Source organism: Syngnathus scovelli, chromosome 18 (assembly GCF_024217435.2).
Source record: "Syngnathus scovelli strain Florida chromosome 18, RoL_Ssco_1.2, whole genome shotgun sequence".
NCBI classification, from domain to species: Eukaryota; Metazoa; Chordata; class Actinopteri; order Syngnathiformes; family Syngnathidae; genus Syngnathus; species Syngnathus scovelli.
The window spans coordinates 6,183,199-6,201,285 of record NC_090864.1 but is presented as its reverse complement, the minus strand read 5'-3'; the positions used below and the strand labels follow the sequence as shown (position 1 = coordinate 6,201,285).

The following is an 18,087-nucleotide window of genomic DNA, read 5'->3' as shown; positions in this document are numbered from 1 at the left end:
GGGGGAGCACTTTGAGGAATCATTGAATCTAAAAGACCAAGCAGGGGGAAAAAAAATAAAACACACAGCCCCGCGGGCAGCGCGGGCGGACCGGATCAGCTGAGTCGAGCACTTAGCGAGCCAAAACGAAAAAGATCGACGTCTTTCTTGGCATTTTACTTGGTCAGGAAGAACTCGCTGGCGTTTGACATTCAGCCCAATTAAACAGCCCGAAGGGGGCGGGGACGCAATTAGCCCACCGCCTGACACCCACGCTGCTAACGCGCCTCACGCTTGGTTTTTTTTGGTGTGTATGTCTTTATACATTTCAAATTTGTCCCGCTGATTGGCTGCCTCACTGGCAAGCATGACAGAATGCAGCCTGGCGCATTCCGGAATTGTGATCTTTATTTAGAAAAATACATTACGATAAGCGTTCACACCTTCCGTATATCAAATATTCCATTGTGGATTGCATCATGGAATGGAAATTTACAGGTCAGTAATAGTGTGCTTTCACACGGGGGAGAATAATACATAATAATATGACACTGATTAAAGCATAAACCAACGGCGCAATCAAATGTTACATTCTACATTAATTAATAGAAATACTTTTTGGGTGAAGCTGCCACGGAAAAGTCTGAAAATAAAGCAGAGAAAAGGAACAATGAGTGCAAAAGTTAGAAAGGTGACAAACACAAAATGACGGTGTGACAGCAGTGTGCTGCACAAAAGTCTAGAAAAAAAAAAAAGCACACAGCATGAATGAGGAAAGCCTGGGGGGGGTATCCCACTGAGCATCAATAAGTCCAAAACCTCCGAAATGAAAAACAGAGTGAGCCCTCCACCAAGCGTGACAGCAGCGAGTCTGAAAAAGAAGCAGTGTGACAAAAGTCAACAGTTTTACAGCAACGACAACTGGCACTTGTTTTGTTTTGGTCCTACCTGGTAGTGGAGTCCTCAGAAGATGGTGTCCTCCTGGCGTTCGCTGTACCAGGGCGACAGTCTGGCCCAGGGAGCTGCGGGAACCGGGCTCGGCCTCTCCGACGCGCACGAGTCCACCGAGCTGAGCGAGCCGGCCGAGGATCCCGAGCCCTCGTAGGCATAGACCGTCAGGCGGTCGAATGGCGGCGCGTACGGGTCGCTGTCCGCCTCCTCCACCCGGTCCAGGATGAACTGCCTGAAGACATCGTCCTCGGGCCCCACTAGGCGAGACTCTCGCAGGGACATGCGGATGCTGGCCCGGATCTCCTCCCGAGCCAGCCGCCTCTCGCGCCTCCTGGGGTGGGAGCGTAGCGGGACCACCGGGTCTCGAATCGGCTCCCGGCCGGGCTGGCCCACCTGGGCGTAGTACAGCACCTTCTGCGACACGGTATCGGGCAGTTCCAGCTCGCTGGCCTTCTTGCGTGCCGCCTTTTGCACACGCCTGCGTCGCCACAGCAACAGCGTGGGGACTGACGAGGCTGCGGACACAACACAGCTGCGTTACCACTTGACATGACATGGACACAATTCTCATCTATCCAGAGGTGGTGACATCTGGTGCCAAAAAGATAACAATGGTCTCCAAGGACTTGGCTGCATCTTTTGGGATGGTTATGGATGGCTCCACATAATAAAAATATGAGCACCTTAGCAGGAGATAAGTCATTGTACTGTTGGGATGCAGCAGAATTTGTTTTTCTCTTTTTTTGCAGCCTCTCATCTGTCAGGGGTGTTAACACAGCGGGCATGACCATTAATCTTTCATAGGGAGGGCGTGGGGACCACGCCAAGCAGCAGAGGTCATAATGAAGCTCCTCACTATGCCGCAGACGTCAGCGTCTCGGGATGGCGGCGGCCGGTTGCGGCGGCATTGTGAGGGCACGCGTTCACCTTGTAGCTGGCAATTCAATTGTTAGTGGGACACTCCTGCCGCGAGGAGACGTTTGCTTACTTGCCGTGGCGACGGCGGGAGGGCGGGAAACGGTCTAGCTCAGCGGATCTGCCAGGAGACAAAACAAATCCAAAACCTTTTTCTCTTTTTGTCCAGTCAGGAAGGAAGGAGGGGTGAGGGGGATTTGTTGTGCTTGATACTTGTCATGGGGCTGGGGGTGTTTTTAATTGATTTAATTTTTTAATGAATAATAATAATTAATAATTTAATGTTTTTAAATTTTGATTTAATTTTAATAGGAATAAGGGGTTAAGAAAATTATAAATGGGGGCTCTGATTAAAAAAAAAAATGTGAATAAACTGAGATTGGGTAAAAAAAAAGAATGAGTGGGTGATTGGGTAAAAAAGCACAAAGTGAATAATCAGTGGATTGGGTAAAAAAAAAAAAAAAATCTCAAATAAAAGAGGGATCAGGTAAAAAGTGGAAATAAGTAGGGGGCTCCAGAGGACTCAAAATGCAAAAATTAGTAATCAGATGCTGTGGTCCTCTTCATAGCTGGCGTTGATCACTTCATATCTCATGAAACAAATCCTTTTCAGCCTGGAAAAACAATCCATGGGCAGAGATCATCTGGAAACAGAAACGAGCGGCGGCGAGGTCGTCGTGAAGACGAGCACTCGAGTCACGGTGAATTTTCCATCACGACTTTGTCAAGTACGGTTTCCATGGAGCACCCCCCCCCCCCATCTTATATATTGCATATTGATGTCACACTGTGCTTCTTTTTTTTTTTTTTTTTTGCTCTGCCTGTTTGTCACTTGCTCACCTGCGGCCAAGAGCAGGCAGACGAGAAGCACGACCAAGGTGCGCGGACTGACCCCCATGGACAGAGCCAGGGCCTCCACGCTTCCGGAGGGGCAGCGGCCGGCGGGCCCACAGCCGCACACACTGATGGTCAGCGTGCCGGTGCTGGACATGGCGGGCGAGCCGCTGTCCATCACCACCACCGGCAGCAGGTAGTGGCTGCGTTCCCTGCGGCTGAAGGTGCTCCTGCGTGCCACGATGCCCGCCGTGTTGTCTGGAGGGGGAGGGGGAAGAGAAGGAGAGTATTTTTAGTGGGGGGGGGGGGGGGGGGGGGATATGGAACACATTTCAAAGCTGAGTGAGAAAATGAAATATTCAGCATGTGCAAAAGCACATTTGGAATATCTGTTTCAATACTTGGCGGGGCTTTGGGAAGGGTGCGCAGCGGCAAGCGGACGGCGGATTGAGCAGCGGCCCTTCATTTCAAGCTCCTTCCGTCTCACAAACAACAAAACTCACTTTTGTGCTGCAGTTTTATTTTTCCCTACAACTCCACAACCCCACTTGCATTTGAGATCTAAAAATTGTTTAAGAATTGAAAGGTGTTAAGGCATATCATATTCATGTCCATTTTCATTCAGTAGAATTGATGCTGCCCTCAAGCAGATTCACTGATTATATTTCCACTATGATTCTACTTAGTCATAAAAAACACACCTTGGTTATCCCGAATGGTGAAGTTGGGATTGATTTGCTTGCCGGGGACCATGGAGAAATAGAAGTGGTGACCCTCGGAAGGCTCGTCTGGATCAATAGCGCTCAGTAGCTGAATGAGCTGAGACATCAAATAAAATTCTCACCATCAAGTCAATTTGACGGTCTTGTACCGTGCATATTGCAGTTGAGGTGGTCTAGATGTTAGCGACGACTTCGTACCTCCCCCGCTTGCGTCCCCTCGCAGATATACGGCCGGTAAGGGCCGGCCAGTTGCGGCGCGTTGTCGTTGATGTCCAGCACCTTGATGGACGCCAGAACCCGGGAGGACAAACGCTTGGACGCTGAGAGAGCGGGCGCACGTTAGCATCGAGACCACCATCGAGACCACGGAGCACTTACTGCTCTCTTTGGCGACGATGGTCAGATTGTGCCAGGCGGATAGCTCTCGGTCCAGAGGCTTGACGATGGAGATGGTTCCGTTGAGCGGGTCCATCTTGAAAGCTTTTGCCGCGTCGCTGTGCTTTTCGAAGGAATATCTGGTGGGAGCACCACAGGCAGGAGTAAACGATGGCAGCATTCGTATCAAGCTGCACGTTGACATCACAGTACAATCGGCGCGACAATCGTCTATGACGCGTTACGGTATGGAATGAAGCCAAGGCCCGGAAATGAATCACATCGAGCTCGCTGGAAACAAGAACAAACTTCATCATTTTTAGTGCAACTTTGCAAAGTTGGAAAATGTCAGGCAGGACGTGTTCATCACGGCGCCGGCGTCACCAAAGGGACACTAATGGACGGCGGGCGGCGGATGATGTGCGGCACCTGCCATTGGCAAGCTCGCTCGCCTCCGACGGACTCCGGGCGGGAAAACGTGCCTCGCTTGCAAATGACATCAAATCTCAATTCGCTACGCCGCCTCGCAGGGCGCTTTATTACATTCCCACGTCCCGGCCAACGTCGCTTTGTGATAATACCGCAATAGATAGGAAAAGCCTGTGAGGTATGAAGGGAAAAAATCATGATGATTTATTCAGCCGGGCTCATTTCCAACTAAACTAATATGAGATAAATATGACCGGAATGCGGAGATCAAGGGTAAAAAGGGATGCACCCGCAAAGTAACGCCGTTTGAAATTGAATCATTTTTCACCGCATGGAGGAAAATAATCCGTGTATCATTTGTTCTTTCCATTTTCGACACGCAATCAAATTCAAAAAAGCCAAACAAAGGACACATTTTTCATAATTCTATTCTACGCTCAGGTCCATAATATGAAAAATGGGCCACGGGACGGAGGTTGATTTGTCTTGATTTGCCGTGTTAACGTGAAACGCCGGCAAGTTTGGTAACAAAAAGGCAGTTACGTTAGCTTGCTAGCCGCTGCATTCGGTCAACCCACATGATGATGACGTAACATCACGACGGAAAAATTAAAATGAAAAATGGCATAAATGATCATAAATTAAAACATAAGTTGTCACCTGTATTGTGCTTAATTGAGTGATTCAGTTGTGTGCCACTAGAGGGAGCGTGCGTACCTGACAGTGTTGTTGGCCGCGTCGGTGTCGCGGGCGCTGACAACGCCGACGACGATCCCCGCCGCCGCGTTCTCAGCCACCTTCCACTCGTAGACCGGCGAAAGAAAGACGGGCGGCTCGTCCACGTCCTCCACCAGGATCTTCAGCGTGGTCCGGTCCGAGAACTCCCCCGGGGGCAGGAAGCGGGGATCTACTTCCTCATTGATGGCCTCCGCCACCATCACGTAGCGGCGCTTGGTCTCGTAGTCCAGCAGCTGCAACGAGACATTAGAAGGTGATCTCCGAGAATATGTTCACAACAAAGTCACGTGATCACAATTTGGGCGGTGACCCCCTCGATTGTCTGTCAGCCCTTTCTGACCAAACAGGAAGTGGGCCGTCCTCACCTTGGCCAGCAGGATGACGCCCTCTTGCGTCAGCGGGTCAGTGTGGACGCTGAAGGTAGCGTTCTCTTCCAGGTCCGCCAGCAGGCTGTAGTTCATCTTGGCGTTGACGCCTACGTCGGCGTCGTACGCTTTGACCCTGCCCACCGTGGTTCCTACCGCGGCGTCTTCGGGAATGGCAAAGGTGTATAAATCTGAAATGAAATGATGGCATGGAATGTTTACAATTTTCATTGATGGATTTTATTATCGATGGTGCCCGTGCTGTCACTGTTGCTTCTAATTTGCAACGCTGTGTCAAAACAGAGGGCACGGTTCAGGCACAAGTGTGGCGATACAACATTTATAAGCGTCTGCGGCGAAGGCGTACGTGACAACGAGCCACCCTCGCCTCGCCTCACTCCCGCAGAATTGATTTCTTTCCCGGATCATCTGTTGGGCGAGCTTTATCACAGAGAACGTTTGTTTCCTAAAGGTCACGATACGACGTGTGAAGGATTGGAGTCGTCCACGGGGCGACATGCAGATGAGCCAGACGAACACGCCCACTCCCCCCTCCCCCACCCATCTTATTGCTTTTCATTCCAAAGTTGGAAGTTGATGGATTGATAGATTGCTCCTGTTTCGGAAAGCAATGTGGCAATAGACGGACGGACGGCCAGGGTGACTGCGAGAGACTAAAAGAGTCGATTTCAAGGTCTAATCCTCCTTGCCTGTGGCGGCCCGTTTGCGGATTTGTATTTGTCGATCATCTACAGGCTTGAGACTCACGGTGCTGGAAGATGGGCCCGTTGTCGTTGATGTCGCTCAAGCTGACGCTGACGGTGGCGGAGGCCGAGTATCCGCCGCTCATGCCCAGCATGTCCTTCACCTGCACCACCACCAGGTAGTGCTCTTTGGCCTCGCGGTCCATGTCGGGCCAGGAGGTCACGATGATCCCTGCGGGGGCGGCGCATTCGCAAATCAACAATAACCAGCATTCGTGAATGAGCGGTTAAGAATTTATTAGAAAACGTGCTGAAAAATTTGAGCTCGACTTCGTAGGGCAAACGACGCTTGGGGCAAAACCACCACTTCAAGAAGTCTCAAGTCTCGCTTTGCATTTAAAGAATTGGCGGATCATTAAAGGTCAACGCTGTGTGCGGGAAGCGCCGCCAGGCATAACAATAATCTAGCCAGAGGTGGGGGTGGGGCAACCATTTGGGAAAAGTATCACGATAGCATCAGTCAATGAAGAGCTACCTTTAGAAAGTGAGTTGAAGGGAACAAAGAGGAAAAACAAGCCTTGGGAAACATCCATCCAATCTTTTTTGATCCAAGTGACTCAAACAAAAACACTACCAGTGAGCTGGTGTGCGCTAACCTGTCTTTGGCTCCACCGAGAAGTAGGGCTCCCCCTGCAGGATAGAGTAGATGAGCTTGGCGTTATTGCCAAACATGGGGTCGTCAGCGTCTGTGGCCGTCACTTGGACCACGGTGGTGCCTGGCGGGGTGGGGGGTGGAGTCAGAAAGCTGGGGACGGCAGTTCCACTCGACCAATACATAAAGGGATTAGGACAGGACCTAATTTTAATTTTAAAGACTGTTATAGTTGCATGTTGCTTCTAGAAGAAACAGTTTGAGCAAATTGTGTGTTCATTTGAGCCAGGAACATGCCCGGCATCGTGTTGCAGTGCCGCCGGGCCCGGATGAGATGGCACCACAACAACAGGACTGGGTGGTGGGGGTGAGGGGTCGCCCGCTTAGCCTCGGCCTCACCATAATCTCTATCTGGCTTCTCTCGGCGCGTTTCGTATTCGAAAGTCGTCCGCCTTCAAGCGTCACGCCGCTGCCTCATTCCCAGCCAAATACATTCTGATTTATTAGAAGGGGGAGATATTATACTGCAAAAGGCAGATTACACATAAATTGAAATGCTAATGTTTGCGCTATGAAAGGGCAGCAGCTGTAATAACATTACTTAAGAAGAAAAAGGCAACCGAGCCGTCGTGCAGAAAGCAATACATTTAACTTCCTGCAGGTGGACGGATGACAGACATTCATATAACCTTCTGCTTTTAATCTGCAGCCGGGATATAAATTTGCCTTGAAAAGTGCATCTGCGGAAATGATCATAAAGAATTTATTTACGGCGGTAAGGTGATGCCGGAGGGCAGAGCAAAGCGCTTGCTTTGCTGCCGTCAGGTAGTGCAAAGTAAAAAGCCTTTATGCTAACTCAACTTGCCATGTTTGCTATTGCTAAGCTAATATCTTGTCAATGGCATGCGTCCAACGTACCGACAGGGCACATCTCAGGAATGCTGGCCGCGTACGGCTGGTTGAGGAACTGCGGTGCGTTGTCATTGATGTCCTGCACCTTGATGATGAACTCGGACTGGGGCTCTTCGGGCTCCCCGGAGAGCCTGTTGATGGCTTGCGCTTGGAGTACATAGAAGGCCTTCTTCTCGCGGTCCAGCTTCTTCAGCGTGCGGATCTTGCCTGAGTATTCGTCAATGGCAAAAGTGTTGCCGGCGCCTTCCCCGGACAGGATGTATCGGATGGCGAAGTCCCCGCGGTCGTAATCTGATTTCAGCTGCGCGACAAGAGGTCGGATGAGTTGTGAGCGTGAAGGACGCGGAGGGGCTTCGGTACCTGGCCGATGACGCGAGGCGTGGGGTCTTCCTCCGGGACAAACATCTGCTTCCAGATCCAGCCTCTCTTGTGGCGACGGTGCCGCCCGATGGAGTCCGGGCCCGAGCGGGGCCCTTGGGGGTCCTGGCCGATGCCATCCATGTGGCTCAACAGGGACAGCAGCGTCAGGGCCGCCAACACGCTCCTTGCTTTGGTGTCTTCTGCAGCTCCCATGCTCGCTCAAAACCTTCCTGTCACTTTGGCGCCGTCTCAAAGCCTGAAATAAAGAAACATTGGACGCAATTGCTGGCCACATTTTGGTTCTTTTAGTTCCGACGAACCCCCGCAAAGTGTAGGAAGCGTTTCAAGTGGTCAGAGACAGCGCCACTGCACTCTCTTTGAAACTGACAGAGAGGCGAGCTGCATGTTCTCATTCCCTTTTGTGGGCTTACCAAAGACACACACAACAGGAGGTTGCAAGCGTCCAGTCTCTCGTGCCAGCCGGCCAGTCTGTCGCCATCCCGGCAGCGGCGTTTGCCATCTTGCGTGTGGAAGAAGCAACACAGGCAGCGAGAATGTTCTGTACACTTCACAGAGATTGCAGAATGAGCAGATTAAAGATGCAATGCTCTCAAAGCCCAAACATTCATTACACCACCTACATTTGCAAGCTCTCTGCACTTTGTTGTACAAAAGAGGTTGGGGGGCTGGGGGGCTTTATTGTGGAGAAATTGGCTCCGTTTCATTAAATGCTGTGTGGCAATTAGGAGCACATGATAAATGTTTAGTAAACAAGCATAGCGATAAAAGATATGAATATAGAGACTTGATTAAACAGTGATGGATGACTGTAGTGTGATAAAAAATAAGATGCACGCTTAGTAACAATTAAAATAAATAGAAAGAATAATTTCGGGGACATATCACAGGATGTTTTTTCATTTGCTTCTTTGGCCAGGGAAGTTGAAACAAACAAACGCGATCGTGCTAACATGCGTTTGCTCGTGCTAAGCTAACTAAGTAGTAACAACAAAGGACACGTCAACAACAATAGAGATGGTCTGAGGCCTGAGTTCGAGTTTGAGGCCTGTGCCTCAAAACTGTCCCGTCTCGCACTCTTGACCTGGTTATAATGACAGCATCGACGCACGACTGGCCGGGGAGTTATCGATCTCATTACAAGTCTTCATTAGGGCCAGCATGCAGTGTCACACTGGGTCCAAGAAAACCACGAACAGCAGATAAAACAGACAAAAGGCTCGCTTTCAGCAGTGAGACAAGAAGCCTTTTTGTTTTTACACATCGCAGTTTCCATCAAGCGACATCAGGCCACCAAATCTGCAGTTTGACATGTTTTGAGATCTGATGGAGAGAAAAGTGAGATGCTTTTTGATACCGCGATGTTGCGGTTGGGTGATGATTGTACGGTGGCTGCTCCTAATCGCAACTTGGCCAATCTCACTTTTATTTTGACTGTTCTGTTTATTTCCTGTTTCCTGGTCACGTGACGTCCACAATGCGAGGGCACTTTGACGTGACGGCAAGACTTTTGGAGGCTCTGCAGATGCTCTGCTCCTAAAATGGGCCATCTTACAAAAGGTGAAAACAAACTTAACCCACGCGAGCTGAACCCACTCGTGAATAGCGGCAGGTGCTGTGATTGATTTACGGAGGGAACCTTTTCTTTTCCATCCATCAATTACACACATATAAAGACGCGCCCGTGCGCCCCACGGTCAATTTTCTTCTGTCAGACGAGACACCGGCATGGCACCCGGCGGGCGAGGAGCTCGCCCGCGCCTGGCAGCCATTCATTACAGCTAATAGGCCCTTCAAGCATCCGCCCATCGTCACAGACTGCTATTTGCGGCAGCGTACGTACGTGAGCGAGCGAGCCAGCGAACCGACGGCAAGCTGCCACATGACAGCACGACAACGAGCGGCGGTCGCGCAATGTTAAGCACCGCACGCACCGAGACCCTCGCATTATGCTCCCGCCCGCCTGCCTCATCGGGAAATGCCGTTCCGCCACCCGAGTTGGGACATTATGACGCTTGGCTACAAGCGGCCCTGACAGTGGGGGGTTGCCGGGGGTGACATGTCGCCGCAATGCACAATGTCAAAGCTGATATGTGCGCCGCTCCGTGCACAGATTTCACAAAGGAAATGATCAGATTAACCTTGTTGCAACCTGCACTTTCTCCTTACCACACAAGAAAAGCCCTTGATGATTATAAGGGTACTTTTTAAGAATAAGAAAGACTTCCGTAAAAAAAAGAAAAAGCCAAATACAGGCCCCGGGAAGAAAAAGGTAACATCAAGTCAAGTCAGTCGGTTTATTGCTATTGTGCAAAATGCTGATTATTGTTTGAGATAGAAAATAGGCCATTAAAGCAAAATAAACACAAAAACGGTTGTTCATGAGAAAATATGACAGAAAGCTAAATTACCGGTGGCTGAACATCTCCGCTTAAAACAATGGTGCTAATTTTCATACAAAACATTTTTCTTTATACACATTTGGAGGTACTTGCTTTTTCTTGTCCAATGTTAGTAAGTCAACTAATAAAAGGTGTAAAAAAAAAAAAAAAAGAAAAACATCTTTTCAGCCTGACTTCTTTTGGCTCAACCTTCCAAGACAAAATGTCCTAATTGGTCATTTGGGACGGGTTGTGTTTTTTTTTTTTTAGTTAAAAACAATCAGCGCCGCCACGCCGCTTGTTGTCTTGCAGGCGGGACCCAAATGATCAAAAGCAACAGGGAAATGTCAAAGCATCATGTACTTGTTAGTAAGCAATTTGCCGCTATTTATTTACGCGCGCACGGAGCGGAAACAGTTGGCGGTAAGAATTCCCACTGACGTTAATCAGGCGCTGTGAAACCACATCAACAGTCTTTTTTTTTTTTTTTTGCTTGTGAGGGGAAAAATAAACGCGCAGATGTCACAAAAGTTAACTTTAGAGATGTACCTAGTGAAAACCTGATCATGCAGTCATAAAAGATTTCCAAAACAATCTGTCTGAATGATTTTGCAACAAGTGTACGTAACATGCTTCCATTTTGTTAAACACAACTTACATTAGCAATAGCGCTGGAACTAGCATGCTAACACATTATTTTACCAGTGGAGGGGCTATCTCATAATTGCGTTTTCTTTTATTATCTAAGTTTTTGATACATCGATCAGCGTTCATAGTTTCTCATTTAAAAAGAAGAAAAAAAGAAACTTTGTAGAGACATGATTCTCTCTGGAAAATGTCAGACTAACCTAGCTTAGCTCGTTTGTCTTGTAAACATGTATTTTGCCACGTTCCATTAAGTGTCCAACATTTGCAAGCGTTTCCAAAGGTCGTGAATATTGTCAAGCTTGGTTCAAACGTTTGCGACCTTGAATGAACCCTCATTCACCACCAACAGCAACTACAGAGTTCACACATTGTCGCTACGCCGTGAAACGTATCGTAAAGTATTCCATAGAAATTCCGCGAAAATGTGTTCTCCTACCTGCAAGTCACCAAGTGATTTTGAGGTGAAAGTACACCTTCTCGTCTTTAACAACAACAAGGACTTGTTGAAGAAAGCAGGTGTTGTTTACGCCAAAGAAGCAGATTGTGAGGCAAACAAAAGAGCCGCCTGATGGCGCCCAGATTGCGCTCGCTTATCAAGACTTTTCCGTCTTTGTTGTGTCGAGGCCTCCGTTGCGACCCCGCGCCACATTTCTCAGCAAGCCATTACCTCTCGCCATGCGTTTGGAAATGCTATCTAATTATCTCCCAACAAAAGGTGGGCAAAGTACCCGCGCGCCACACCCACCTGTTTGTTTGTTTGAGACCGCCGGGGGGGACACTAGGCCACGCAATCTGCTTGGAGCGATTGAATCGCCACAATGGCCGCGACAGCCAAACGCTCATCAAGACGGAAAAGAAACCAGCAAGGCCTCCTCAACGCCTCCCTCCCTCCCCTCCACACGTCTTCTCCCCGGCCCGCTTTTGTGTCCGAGAACAAACACTGCCGCTATTGTGCCGGACACTCGCGGCCTTCATGCAAATAGTCTGCCCCTCCGAGAACCCCCCCTCCCCCGCACGCCCCCAACTCAACCCGGACGTACCAATGGATTTCTATTTCTCTGGCTGTCATTTTACAGAACAATCGAGGGCTTTATTGGAACGGGGATGGATGATAATTCTCTCAGTGTCAGCTTGTGCAAGCGCTACGAGAGGGCGGCAACAGGCGAGGGAGGCTGCGCTTTATGATGCACGCCAAAGAATTCCGAGCAAGGAAATCCATTTTGCGTAGAGAAATTTTTCTCCTCAGAATCAGTTGACAACTGAAACAAAATTGTCAGTTCCTAATCACAAATCCTAAAAACAATTCTCCTTTGCCTAATGTCAAGCTTCTTCTTTTAAAACACGTTGCAGTGAGCAACATCAAGTATTGTGCAATGAGCGAGGCTCATTTTCCTCTTTCAATTCATGAATGGACAATTGATGACTCACTTTCACAATTAGCTTCCGTTGAATGGCCATCACGCTGACGAAAACAGCACCTTGGCCCCGCTGATTATAGTCAGCGCGGCGGAGGTAAAAGTCGAGTGCATTCCTTTCAACGCGGCTAATTACATCCCTGCACGTAATGGATGCCATCATTATACCTTTAAAAAAAAAAAAAGGCGGCATAAATGCCGAGGGTGCGAGCCCGGGAGTTTGTCGGCTGCTTTTGCCTTCCGTCTGCTCTCAAAGGAAAAAATGTCAAGACCCGTGAGGTGACATTTAAACCCGGCCTGCCGTAAGCCTTGTCTAATTGAGCTTCGCCTCATTAGAATGACACCAGATGAAAGATTCAGTTTGGAATTTATTTACATTCTACGAAGGCGGCGACACTGCGGGCTGACATTTGAGGTGCCGGACACATAATGAGCGTGCAGCAACGCTCAGCAAATCAGTCGCTGCCGGACAAAAGGTGAAGCCATCAGATTGCCATGATTGCGTTGCAGAACCGATCATGTGGGCCGGAACTGTCATCATACGCAGATGCGACGTGTTCGGCGGCAAGGCGCGGTTAGCACGTCTGCTTTGCAGTTCTGAGGCTCAGGGTTCATATCTAAAAAAATACGAATACGCAGATTGTGTTCCCGGCTTGTTGTTCTATCGTTGAGTTTTTTCCTGCCCTCATTAAGCGCCAAGACAAAGTTCACCGGCGGATGTGTGGTAGTCATGGTGGCGCTCGGATGTGCCCTTCAAAGCTCGCATCGGCATGTGTGCCGCGTCGTCCTCGTCGGCGCGACCGCGAGGCGGGATAAAAACACGGTTGGCATTCCGCTCAGCTGGCTGCGGCGGATTTGATGAGGATGTCACATTAAAAATGCATGCGCCTCATATGTTCTTTGGCCTTTGTCTCTCCAGCCACAGGAAACAGGCGGACACCCGTGACAAATAAGGATGCAGCTGAGGCCCCCCCAACCCCCCCCTCTGATGGAGTGGGGGAGATACTGCCTCACAAAATGGAGACATTATTTCCACAAAGCTGATTTTTTTACTATTGTGCAAGGTGGAAGTTATCATGGAGAAATGGCGAGAGGAGCCATAGATACATGAGGTGAGCGCGTGGAGACATTTAAGTCACCGGCGGTTATCACACTGGCGCATTCTCGACTTAATGAGAGTGCTCACTTGCCCCAGCGGCCCATATCTGTGACAACGTTGCGGTCACGGATGGATCGCCGCGTTCTTTTCTGCACACAGATATCTCTGTGAGAGATGTGAGCGCGCCATATTTGAAAGAAACAAGAGGAGCCGCTTTAATTGGGTGAGGAATGGATTCAGCGCTGTCCACACCCACAACGGCGCAGAGCGCCCTTTTTTTTTGCTGAAGATATGTCAACCTGTGTGCCGGTCTAGGAAAATACAACTTGACATGTCAAGTGGGCTCAAGTGTAGTTGAAAGTCGATCCTAAGCAAAGTATAAGTTTCATGTTTGGAGAGTGAAAGGGTGCTTCCAAAGAAGGAAGTACACCCCACCCTCCCCCACCTCTATCGCCTCTCAGGGGAAATATATAGTTCGGAGTTTGATCGCGTGGAATCCATCACGTTGATGATGAATGCATAATTAATTCCCATCATTCCAGTAATCCCTTTCCAGATCCCAGCCGGAGAAAATTACATGCTGGGAAGCAGCTGTAGCAGCAGGAGCAGCTCACCTGACGTCCGTCCATCCTCCATCCCTGCATTCCACCATGACGTGGCTCGATCTCCTCACCGGTGGGCTGGATGCAAAACGAGCAAGGTTACAAAGTATTTCCACAAATAAGTTGTGCGTGCGCGGTCGATGAGACGTGCCACGGCACCGTAGCCTGCGGGATGAGACCGCCCCGGAAGAATGCACAATCCCGCCGGCCCGCACTCATTGGAGACGCAGATTGCGTCGGGCTGATCAATGCGAAGCGCCGGCGAGCCATCCATCTCGCCGAATAGGAAGAAGGCGACATTAGCATGTATTAGTCGCCGTGTCCCGACAACGTCCTCTAAGTTGGCGGCAAGCGAGGCGCCCGTGGGACAACGAGAACCAGAGGCGCCGTTTAAAGACAGCAAGGACGTAACTGTGATCACGTCGCCGTCAGCGAGTAGAGGCTCTTTGGGGGAAAAAATAAATAAATCAAAAGTACTCGTATACACGTTGGCCTGTGACCTCTCAACGCCCCGCGCATGCGCCCGGCGGCTGGAAAGCTCCGGCGCTTGCTTAAGCAAATCAAGTGGGACTGCTTGATGTTTCTTGCTAAACGACTTTGTTCTTCTCATTTTGCCCAAAGTGCAAATCCAAATACTTGCTTACCCGACTTGAGTAGATTTTGCAGGCGACTGAGGAAAAATCGAACCGAATCTTAACTAAGTGAGGCTGAAACGCAAGACAGCGTTTTTTTTTCCGTATCGATTTTTACATTTGAAACTATGTTTTTTTTTGTTAGTGCATCATCTTCATCTATTTTTCTTTCCACTAAAAAATGTAGTTTGTGTCCCTGGCCCACCTTTGTGCTTCTCAGGACCTTACACGGCGCAGCCACTCGCAACGCAGGTTTCACGGGTTTGTCTTAAATGCCAAGTTGAGATTCAAAAGCAGAAAATACAAACTCAATCCCGCCGTTTTGTGTTGGCAGCGGGCGGATGAAACGGTTAACGGCCATTTTTAGCAATTATCGAGCAGAAGTAATCAATTCCCATCAGTGGCGCTCCTGCTGGCATTTACGTTTTGAGGTGGCGAGGATTTCAGGAATGAGAATCGATGGGAGGCCTTCAGGAGCTTGGAAACAAACGCCAAAGACGTCAAAGAGCAGCTTATTGTAGCAACGACGTCTTTGCGTTGCTTTCGCGAGCGTCGGGCCAATCAGCTGCTCGTCGGCCGCGGCGCCCCCCGTCGGGTGATTTGTTATATTTATTCCATCTGGATTGTGCTGTGTCTCCTGTGGCTCATTTGTTGCTGATTTTTCTTCCCTGCCAACTTGAGCATTGTTTTGTTTTCTTTCCGTCTTCCTCGCAAGGTTTTAATCAAAACTCGCTTCGCTTGTAGGTGAAAATGTGCTCTATTGAGTCGACATCTTATTCCTTTAGGTGGCAATTACGCCGCTTTTCTGCAAAATGTTTCTTCAAATCCCCAAAAAATACCCGCAGCTGCTTCGTTTTGCAAAGAACCAGCCAAAAAAAAAAAAAAATCAAATCTCTAACTACACACGGAGGACGGATACAATTTGAATGAATATTTTTCTAAGTCGAGTTTTATTTTTTTTCCTTGGAGGTCAAATGCGCAGGTTGGCAATAATTTGCCAGAAGTACAGCGCTGGCTTCCAACTTTCCTATCAAGAGCAGGCAGGCCCTTTGTGTTGCTTCTTAACCTCGACAAGGCGGTGTGAACGGGAAGCTCACAAAAGCTATTACAACCTCCGCAGGCTTGACGTGGACGCCGCCGCAGGCTCGCGGGGGCACCTTGACATTAGCCCGCCAATTAGAAGGCAACACAAAAAGTGTGTGTGTGTGTGTGTGTGTGTGTGGTGTGTGGTGTGTGTGTGTGTGTGTGTGTGTGTGTGCGTGTGTGTGTGTGTGTGTGTGTGTGTGTGTGTGTGTGTCAGTCGGGGGACACTCACGCGGAGGAAGACTTTTAATTGAATTTCCACCATGGGAGTCGCTCTAAGCCGCATGCATGAAGTCTTAATGTGCTTTTTTTGCCTGTACTAATAGTTGAACATGCACAAACGTGTTTCTTGACGTGCTCAATCCACGCGGGCTTCAAATCCAAATCCAAATGCTGGCCTGAGATGAGAGTACAGTAAGACGCAAGAGGTAAGGCGAGACACGCGAGGAGCGCCTCGGGTGGCGTCTTGATGGATGGCGCAGACGCTTATCGGCCGAGCCGCGCCTAATTGCAATTGATCCTCCTTTGCTGTAACATTAATCCTGTTGTTGCGCCGCGGCACTTTCAAAAAGCTTCATTCGAGAACGATGACATCATCGCGTTACGAGCTGTTTGAAATCAACCCGCTAAACTTGCTGATCAAATCTTCTCGACCAAACGGGGGAGCACATTGGCAATCTCGCAGTTCACTCATCTTAATCGGCTTCATTTTAGCAGCGGCGCTAATCGATACTTGCTAATGTGGTGCTGTGGGGCTTCGATTTAGGGTTTTACGCCAGGGTCAGCCTTGCTAGTTAACATTCCAAGTGTCAGGGTTGAATCCCAAATTTCAAGTGAGGGTCTCGAGCCAGGCTCACTGCTCTCATTTTGTGCTGTCAAGGTTTTCAAGGCAGGGCTTCAAGTCAGGTTTGGGCTTTCAAAGAGCAGTTAAAGCCAAGGTGACGGCTTGAATTCACAGGTTGGGTTTCAAGCAGGCGTCATCCCTAACTACCAATTTAAAGACGACTTTGCGCCCAGTTTCGTGTTTTGTTGCACTAAAGAGTGCGCGTGATCAATCCACCCCCCCCCCTCCCCCCCCGCTACGATGAATGACATTATGCAGCAATTTGTCAGGCGCGGCTGCACGTGGCGCATTCTAAACACCGTCCTCGCAATAAAAACACTGGCCCTCTGCCGTAATGACCGCGACAAGGCAACCACAATCAGCGGCCGTGCTCGCCCACGGGGGACAAAGTCGGCAGGAGGCCTCGCCACCGACCGTGTGCTAAATAAACACGTTGGCGCTAATGAGCACCCACACGCACCGGGGAGCCCTTAAACTTGTGGCCCGACGTCGCAAATGACATCAACCTGTATTGATACTCCATACCGTAGTTTATCAAAGAATTTCAAAAAGAAAATTAAGAAACATCCAAACTGTCAAAATAGAACCAAAAGAAATTGCAGGCAGAATTCATCTTGTAGGCAAAGTTACAGTTTTGCGCCTTTGAGAAATGTTTGCTACGGTCGCCAAAACAAAACAACGAAGCTAAATGCAAATAAAATCCAAGTCATTGCCTGCATCGGTCTTTGTTCCCGCTTGCCGGCTAACTCGATGCCTCGCACTTGACTAAACAATAAATGGAAGCAAAAACAAGGAGGCTTCTAAATGTTTATGGCAGAGACCAAGAAAAGCAAGCGTTAAATATAATGAGCTCCGTGTTTAAAAGCCATTGACGGGAATAGTTTGTGTTTGCCGGGTGTTAATGGGCGAATAAAGCGCCACGATCCTTTTTGCGCAATTAGATTGAAGCACTCGTGACCTAGTTACTAAAACCAAAAGGAAAGACGATTGTAACATTTTGGCCACTTAATGAGACGTTAAGCAATGTGCCCATCCAATAACAATAATCAAACTACTGGTACAAAGTCCGAGAACAAAGCTGTTCTACCGAGTGGCGAGATCTTAAAATACAACTTTTCTGATATGATTCTAGCAACTTAGGTTGGACTGGAGTGCCCCTTTAAGCTTGGCTTGATTTGTCAGTCAAATAAAGGCAGACGGTGGCGATGACCTCATCAGTCTCCCGTCACATTACCTCCGCTAGGCTTGTTATTGATTAAAGGGTGTTTTCAGGCCCACTTGATTCTAAATTCCCCCCCGATGAATTCATTTCTGTTATCACCTCGCAGGGACGCCGAGGTGACGGAGTCAGGTCGATTAACCCCCACCCCACCCAACTGACGACCGCCTGCTCGCTCGCTCGCTCGCTCGACTGGAGCCGTCACACGCT

The 18,087-nt window shown here is 49.1% G+C and overlaps 1 protein-coding gene across 7 annotated transcripts; it reads right to left on the bottom strand.

Annotated features, from left to right (window-relative positions):
* Positions 1–369: 369 nt before the first annotated feature.
* Positions 370–14,177, bottom strand: cdh19 (cadherin 19, type 2). 7 transcript variants are annotated; one of them, XM_049750033.1, is made up of 14 exons: positions 14,112–14,177; positions 8,368–8,502; positions 7,937–8,192; positions 7,583–7,877; positions 6,669–6,788; positions 6,077–6,244; positions 5,309–5,499; positions 4,923–5,176; positions 3,780–3,916; positions 3,600–3,721; positions 3,381–3,498; positions 2,686–2,937; positions 928–1,445; positions 370–850 (listed from the first exon to the last, which is right to left on the bottom strand). In XM_049750033.1, the coding sequence occupies exons 3-13, from the start codon at positions 8,147–8,149 to the stop codon at positions 943–945; spliced, it is 2,373 nt and encodes a 790-aa protein (XP_049605990.1). In that variant the 5' UTR covers positions 8,150–8,192; positions 8,368–8,502; positions 14,112–14,177; the 3' UTR covers positions 370–850; positions 928–942. The 7 variants fall into 7 exon arrangements, 6 of the variants coding, with proteins under 6 accessions (XP_049605990.1, XP_049605988.1, XP_049605991.1 ...); XM_049750031.2 differs by lacking the exon at positions 14,112–14,177 and adding an exon at positions 11,729–11,884; XM_049750034.2 differs by lacking the exon at positions 14,112–14,177 and adding an exon at positions 11,729–11,884 and having other exon boundaries at positions 8,368–8,456.
* Positions 14,178–18,087: the final 3,910 nt, after the last annotated feature.